General features: G+C 38.3%; 1 protein-coding gene across 1 annotated transcript; it reads right to left on the bottom strand.

Annotated features, from left to right (window-relative positions):
• Nucleotides 1-6,161: 6,161 nt before the first annotated feature.
• On the bottom strand, nt 6,162-8,352 carry LOC132169362 (ammonium transporter 1 member 2). Its single transcript, XM_059580405.1, has 2 exons — nt 7,731-8,352; nt 6,162-7,477 (listed from the first exon to the last, which is right to left on the bottom strand). Exons 1-2 carry the CDS (start codon nt 8,326-8,328, stop codon nt 6,558-6,560), a joined length of 1,518 nt encoding a protein of 505 aa, XP_059436388.1. The 5' UTR covers nt 8,329-8,352; the 3' UTR covers nt 6,162-6,557.

Genomic DNA, 8,352 nt, shown 5'->3' with positions numbered 1-8,352 from the left:
GCCCAAGACCTTGCCGGGACCTGACCAAGACCTACCCGAGACTTGACCGAGATCCGCCCAGGACTTGACCAAGACCCGACCGGGACCCCTCTAGGATTTGCCCATGACTTAACCGGGACTCGCTCAGGACCCAGCAGGGACCTGACCAGACTTGCCCAGAGGACTCTCCCGGGACGTGACCAGGCCCTGCCCAGGATTTGACCGAGACCTACCCCGGACTTGCTTAGGACCCGCCCGAGACCTGCTTGGGACTCGCTTGAGACCAGCCTGGGACTTGCCCGAGACCTACCCGAGAACCAGTAGGGACCTGCCCAGGACTTGACCGGGACTCACCCAAGACCCGCCCGGGACCTCATCAGGACCCGCCCGGAACTTGACCGAGACTCGCCCAAGTCCCACTCGGAACCCAATGGAACCTGCCCGGGACCTGATCGGACCTGCCCAGGACCTGACCGGGATTTGTTCGAGACTTGACCCGGATTTGCCCAGGACTCTCCCGGAACCTGCTTGGGATCCGTTCGGGATTTGGCCGAAACTTGCCTAGAACCTGCTCGAGACCCAACCAATCTTGCCCGGGACCCAACCGGACTTGCCTAGGACCCACCCGAGACCCAACCCGACTAGCCCAAGACCTCACCAAGACTCGTCTGGGACTTGACCAGGACCCCGCCGGGACCTACCCAGGACCCTGTCGAGACTTGATCGGGACCCCGCCGGGACCCGACAGAAAATATTTTTTGTAGAAAATACTTTCCTTGAAAATGATTTCTTAGAAAACATTTTCCGGTATTTGGCATGTATGGAAAATCAGGCAGGTCCCGGTCGAGTCCCCTACGTCGGAAAATGTTTTCAGCAAAAAACATTTTCCTGGAAAACATTATTCGGTATTTGGTGTGTACGCAAAATCATATTAAACACTAAATTACGAAAATGTCTCTATCGAGTCTTGGATGGGTCCTACCAAGGTCCCGGGCTAATCCCGAAGGGGTCCAGATAGGGTCTAGATAAGTCCCGGGTGAGTCACAGTGGGGTTCTTACGGAACTCGGTTCAAACACCTCTAAAACTTGGTCGGGACATTTTCGTAATTTAGAGTTTTAATATGATTTAATGAAATTATATATATATATAAAATGTGATTTTCCGTCCGCGTCAAACACCTTAAAATGTTTTCCATGAAATCATTTTTCAGGAAAATATTTTCTGTTGAAAATATTTTTTGACGGAAAGCATTTTACGTCGAAACAAACGGAGCCTAAACCTAAGCACCCCTAGATTTTTTATTCTAGCAAGAGACAGAAACTCTAATTTTTATTAAGTACAAAAGGTGTTATTAATGGTGTTAGAATAGCAATTACATGTGTTTGTTTACTAACACTTAATTTCGAAAATTAATAGTAATAAACAGTTAATCCGACAGTCATAAATTGCCAATCTAATAGTAATATATATTAATAAACTGTCAATCTAAAAGTAACTTTCAAAGTTCCAATAGTAATAAACTGTCAATCTTACCGTCATAAACAGCTAATCAAATGGTAATAAAATATGGATAAAGTTTTCCTCCAAACTAAGTTGGAGGAATTTCTTTCAACTTAGTCTATAAAAGTGACATGTGTCCCTTTACAATAATTTAAAAACTAAACAATCAATTTTATGTGATTTGGTTTAAAATCGCAATCTTTGTCTATAAAATCCTAATGCCAAACACAAATTTATTCTACTAGGAGTTTAACTTCTTAAACCCCCAATAGAAACAGGCCAAGTCATCATAAAATAACAAAATCATCCTCAGACAAACACAGGACAAGAAGAGCTTATGTCTGACGCAGGGGTGTTAACCCGATTCCGGATACCAGTTATTGGCTAAAACCGCTAACCGAAACTGAAGAACCCGGTTATTGAATTTTAAAAAGGGGAACTAGTAACCTGCTCAAGGTTACTCGATTATGTAATAATTGCCCGATTACCGATTGGTACCCGGTTATCTGGATCGGTAATCATGTTTTCAAAAATCCGAACACTTTGGACCAATTTTTGGTATTGGACCTACTTTTTGGGTGTCTTAAAATGTAAAAAGGGGTAACCTGATCAAGAGGGCCGATTCAAGTTATTTGCAACCGTTTTTAAAAGCTGTTGGCCGGTTACCGGTTGGTAGCTAGTAACTGGTTGGTGACCAGTTATAACTGACTAGGTTGACACCCCTAGTTTGATGTGGCTTCTCTCATGCCTCCATCGATCAGGCTCTCTCTCTCTCTCTATTTTGCACCTAAGGCTCACTGGTTTTTCAATATTTTTATATTTTTAATATATATATATATATATATATATATATATATATATATATAATAGTTTTATATTTTTTATATAAATTATATTTAATAAATTCATCAATAAAGCAATGTCGTTTTGGATTAGATATAGGTTATGTTTAGGTTGTTTTAGGTTTTTTTCTTCATAATTCACTTATTCACTTGGGTAAAAAGGCAAAAGTGATGTGAGGTCAATATATTTTCAAAACATTATGGCTTAAAAAAAAATTAAAACAAATCCAAAACACTAAAAATCAACCTAAATTATTTTCCAAATCGTTTAAAATAAGTCATTATAGAAATCCAAAGATGGTCCAAGAGACTAAAATAGGCTCATTACCTAAATTGCGGATAGTAGATATAAATATTGTTTATTTTCAATTGCATATAAACTTGAATATTGTTTTTTTAGATAAATAGAGAAAGATTTCAAGCCAAAATTTTTAAATGTTGAGCTCGTGATGGTGAGTAATCATATATTCCTTATCTCCACTTTTTATTGAATTGATGAAAGATAATTATTAAATTTTAATTTTACAATAATTTTAAAAAACAAAACAATATTAAGGGTCCGTTTGGATTGCGATTTCAATAAGTGCGATTCTAAAAATTACGTTTTAAAAAATTGTATTTTTGAAATCGCTATTTTTTAAAATCGTAAAGGCGTTTGGTAAAACATGTTTAAAAATATTCTTTTATCAAATATTTGTTATGCGAAATCTTAATTTTAGATTAAATTCACACTTTTTCAAATAAGCACCCCTTCAAAATCACAGATTTTTTTTCATATTTTTTATTAAGTGTTTTTTAAATCACAATGTCAAATGCCTTACATTTTACAATAACTTTTAAAAACGCAAATTATTTTTACAAAATCGTGATCTCAAATGCACCGTAAGAGGGGATAAAGATCTCTTTGGATTTGTTTAAAGAAGTCATAAATCTTCCCGAGAAGTCAACAGTCCAAGACTTACGGAAGATACAGCAGCATCAATTACCGAAGCATCCCTGACGGATTTTGGTGGTGTTGGTGATGGGGGAGACGTCAAACTTTCTAGCTCTGGCTTTTTTCAGTATGCTATTTTATATATATATTTATATTTTATATGAAATGAAATCCGAATATTCTAACGTATTGTTGTTTGTTCTCAGGAGAAAAGAGTTAATTCTTTGTTATCTACCCCAAATGAGAGCATAACGACTCAGCATTTTGTAGGAACACTACACCCCCAAATTATAAGCAAAATAATTAACTCATATTGTTATTTTTAGTATCTTCGTGCTAATTAACTAAGTAATTAACTAGATTTACTATCTTTACATTAACTATCAGAGTAAAACATAGTAAAAAGTGAAAAACAATTATTTGAGACAAGACTAAATATTTTCAATCATGGTATCAACTATCATCAGGAAAAACACATGACTTCTAAGGAAATATAATTACAATAATCAATACTATCTAACTTTCTTCAATATGGTCTATTTAAGCCCTTAATCCTTTCTCAATAGAGTTGGTCTTCTCCCGAGTAGAGGTGTACAAGCAATTACTATTAGCGGTACGTTATTATCTCAAACCACAACTACTTTAGGCGGTTATCAAATTTTAGTAACCGCAACAGCAACTCCTTGTGCGGTTGGCGGTTTTGAAATAATCGCCGATTAGCAGTTATTGAAACTCAATACCACAATGCAAAACCGCTTTTAGGTATTAGCCTTTTGGGCCAATTTTGGTGTTTTGGGCTTACCTTGAGCCTCATTTTAAGGCCTATTTTAAATGGTATTAAACACTAAAATGACGTCGTTTTGAAATATTACTATATATAATATTTTATTTAAGGGTAGCCGTACTACCATAGGCGGTTAGCGATTATTTTTCCAATCACCTACAAAAACGGTTATGTGATTAGTGGTTATTAGGCGGTTAATAACCACCTGCTTGTACACCCCTACTCCCGAGGCACATGTAGTACAACAATAATACCTGATGAAGCACGTATATCATCCATTACTAGTAGTCTAACTAGATCAAACCCTAGGTGGCTCACATTATTAATTATGTCCGTTTATAATAATCACCAATCATACACGGTTGTGCTGGTCACACTATAAAACCATTGGATCTAAGGCCAAACATAAACATAAATCTTTAGATCATAAGGTCATGCCCTTATACATATGTGTCTGCCATCCGTAGATAACGATCCATACCATATATTCATTTATCATATATCATTTGCAATAATAGTTGTTTGATGAAATTATTAGGCTCATAACAAAATTATCTAAGTAAACAACATGTATAAAACATTTCTTAAACTTAAGAGGAGAATATCGCATTTGCATATCAAAAGAGTTTAATTGTTCCATAAGCATTTACTTAGAGCATTTCCAATGGAAGAGCCAAATGTTACTTTTATCTAAAATAGCTCTTTAAATGTTTAAAAAACCTCTTACATTGGATTAGCCAAAAGAAAATATAAAATAGATATTTAATTGGAAGAGCTAAAAAAAAAAAACTAAATGTAGCAGCACTTTTCAAGGAAGCTATTTTATTTTTTATTGTTTCTTTCACCTGTTTTCTCTTTTTTCCAAATCTTTTCCTACTTTTTCTCTGCATGTTCTCTTTTTCCCAAAATTTTTCCTATTTTTTCTCTCACTATTCTCTTTTTCCCAAAACTTTTCTTACTTTTAATAATATTTTAATAGAATAGATAAAAATATAGCTAATTGGATGTAGGAACATTTAAAAATAGTTTAACTAAACAAGATAAAAGTGAGTTTTGAGAAGCCATTTTACATAAAAATATAGCTCCTTCATTAAGAATGCACTTACCTCGGTTGCTCATCCATATTCCCGAACATCTTAATCTCTCGTTAGTGCAAATTATTCCTTAATATTATACATCCTGCACACTAAGGTAGAAGCTCTCCAAGCTTTAAGAAGCAAAATCCCCTAAGAAGAACCTTCTTTCCTCCTTTCTCACTCTTTCTCACTCTAGGGTTTGGTTGTCTGAAATAGGCGAAAATAAGATCTATGGTTTATCCTACGTCCTTTTATAGACCCCTCCCTCGCTTCAAGGTTCTAAAAATTTCTTTTAAAAAACCTAACATGTGAGCATCTAACGTTTGGCCATTAAATCGATTGTCCAATGAGCCATACTATTGATTGATTGATGACAGCATCGATCATTCGTTGATTAGAAATTTCTAAATTTTTAAAACTCCTTCCAACATCTAATATTGTTGACCATTTTCATATGGGGTACATGTAAAAGTATATAATTTTTAGGAAAATTTTTACACTTGTATCGTTTAAACTATTTAAAAAGTTTTTGTAATATATAAACTCACATATGCGAGTCCTACAAATTTAATGGTTAATTTTCTAAAAAAGAATATGGCGAAGGATGAGAGAATACTAAATAACAAGTCTCTAGACCTTCTTATTGTCATCCTAATGATAGAAACTGATGATGCATATTGTTTATATTATTATCTTTTTAAACCAAACATTAGAGGTCACATTGGAGTAAACTCATTTATTAGTTATATATTTAGAAATTAGTAAAAAGATAAAAAGAAAGTTGCAAGTTACGTGGGGCTCACAATTATGGCTATAATTATAATTTTTTTTTTTTTTTACATGTCCATACAATATTTATAATGCGGGACAAGTAAATATTTGTCCCACGTGAATCAAAATCCCATTTGCTACCATCAATTTATAATTAATAATTTTAAAATTATTAATTATTAATCTTTCGGTCACATAATCACATAAGACCTATGAAAATAAAACAGAAGAAAAGGAAATAAACAGCCATATATATAGACTCGACTTTATCATCTTAAAAAAGTCCACATGTTCTACACTAACTCTTACAATAACACATCCCATGTCATTTTTAACATTATACACATGGGATAATTCTACAACTTTTACACACAAGCTTTAACCGTCTTGCCAATAGGAGTACCATAATTTTTATTAAAAAACTTCTTACAAGTTAACATGATAATTTATATTTGATAAAATGATTGGTCAATAAGTGATAAACTTGTCAACCATATACTATTAATTATTTTACCAATTATAAATTAACACGTTAATTATATATGAAAATTGAAGTAAAACTTATAATAACCCTAACGTGCCATTTTTCTGCACGTGGAACCCACCCACGTGGAATTAACCACACTTCTTTTTTTTTTTTTTTTTTTTCAAGAAATGCTAAGATATCAAATCAGACAGGAGTAGCCGTGGAAGTCTCGAGAGCCGGCTGCACCTTCCCCATCATGAAGGAAGGGCCAATGGATGGATCATCTTCATCGCGGTAAGCATAAGCAAACCCACCGTGCCTCGTCAGGTCCATGCCCGCCATCTCATCATCCCGAGATATCCGCAACAACTTCAATTTATGAAGCACATAAAAAAGTGGACCCATCGTGACCGTCACCCACCCTAACACCACCACTATCTGCACGAGCTGTGCCGCTAGCAACTTCCCACCGCCGCCCATAAACAACCCGTACGGTCTGCCAGGCTTCCTCCCCTGATACACCTCGTCCACGTACGACTTCGTGGCGAACAGTCCCGTGAAGATTAGGCCCCACGCGCCGCACCCGCCGTGCAGTTGCGCCGCCTCGAGGGGATCGTCGTACTTGAGCTTTTCGGCAAGCTTGTTGCACCCTATCAGAACCCACGATGCTACGAAGCCGCAGATGATTGCCGCCCAGGGCTCCACCACGGAGCACCCTGAGGTGATCGCAGCGAATCCTCCCAACAGACCGTTACAAACGTCGAGGACATTCCAATGGCCCACCAGCAAGCGTTTGCTGAAAAGGGTCGTGAGAGCGGCTGTGCTCCCGGCCAGCGTGGTGGTGACGGCTGTTCTTCCGATGGCGCTCCATTGGCCGTAGTAGGAACTGCCGTCACCATACGACTTGGCGATTGTTAGAAATGAACCGGGATTGAATCCGTACCAACCGAACCACAGCAAGAACGAACCGAGCACGACTAGAGACGCGCTGTGACCGCGTAAAGCCACGGCGCGGCCGCTCCGGTCGAAGCGGCCGATTCTTGGGCCCTCTATCAGAGCACCCCACAAGCCCGCTATGCCGCCGACCATGTGTACCACTCCTGAGCCGGCGAAGTCGATGGCACCTAAAGAAATTTATAAATAAAGGTTAATTAATAGAATAGAAAGAAAATAAACAGAGCCATTGGATCAATTTTATACACTAAAATTGCGATTTTAAAATTAAATTATTTTTGAAAAATTTGAGAATTATAAATGTAAAATATATATATATATCGCAAGTTGTAAACAAATTTTTCTAAAAACAAAATATTCTAAAGGCCGAACCTCAATTTTAAAAAAAATAAAAATCAAGCATTTCTCATATTAATAACGCACCTGAGCCGAATAAGAGATTGTCGGTGTGGGTGGGACTGGCCCAACCATCGGAGGACCAAAACCAGTGAGAAACTACCGGATAAACGAAGCCGGTTAAGAAGGTAGAGTAAATGAGGTAAGCCACGAACTGGGTTCGCTCGGCTATGGAGCCGCTGGTAATACCGGCAGCCGCTATGGCAAAAGCCCACTGGTAAAGGAAGAAGCTGTAGTCTCCGGAGGCCGAAGGGTAGTCTGTGAGGCCGAAGAAGTGGTGGCCTATGAAACCGTTGGAGGGGGTACCGAAGGCGAAGGCGAAGCCGAAGAGGTAGTAGGAGAGGCCGCCGGCGGCGGCGTCAAGGACGTTGGTGAGCATTATGTTCATGGTGTTCTTGGCGCGGACTGAGCCGGCGCACAGCATGGCGAAGCCGAGCTGCATGGCGAAGACAAGGTAAGCTGAGAAGAGGAGGTATGTGTTGTCTATGGCGTAGGTGGTGTCGCTGAGCTTGTTGGCAATGGTGTCAAATCGGACACAGAGATAGGCAGCCAAGGCGCTAGCGTTGGCGGTGCCGGAGCTGAGAAAAGGGGTGAGATCGGTGGCTGAGCAGCTCAAGGAAGCCATGATAGTTAGAGAGAGAGAGAGAGA

The sequence above is a fragment of the Corylus avellana genome, chromosome ca2 (assembly GCF_901000735.1).
Source record: "Corylus avellana chromosome ca2, CavTom2PMs-1.0".
In the NCBI taxonomy this organism is placed as follows: domain Eukaryota; kingdom Viridiplantae; phylum Streptophyta; class Magnoliopsida; order Fagales; family Betulaceae; genus Corylus; species Corylus avellana.
Note: the sequence above shows the minus strand (reverse complement) of the source record. Positions and strands in the feature narration are given on the sequence as shown.

What these genes read in the sequence shown, in the direction of transcription:
- LOC132169362 (XM_059580405.1), bottom strand. Translation starts at nt 8,328, where the DNA reads ATGGCTTCCTTGAGCTGCTCAGCCACCGATCTCACCCCTTTTCTCAGC. An exon ending in CAATCTCTTATTCGGCTCAG is followed by an intron (nt 7,478 to 7,730) that starts GTGCGTTATTAA and finishes AAATTTCTTTAG; the next exon opens with GTGCCATCGACTTCGCCGGC.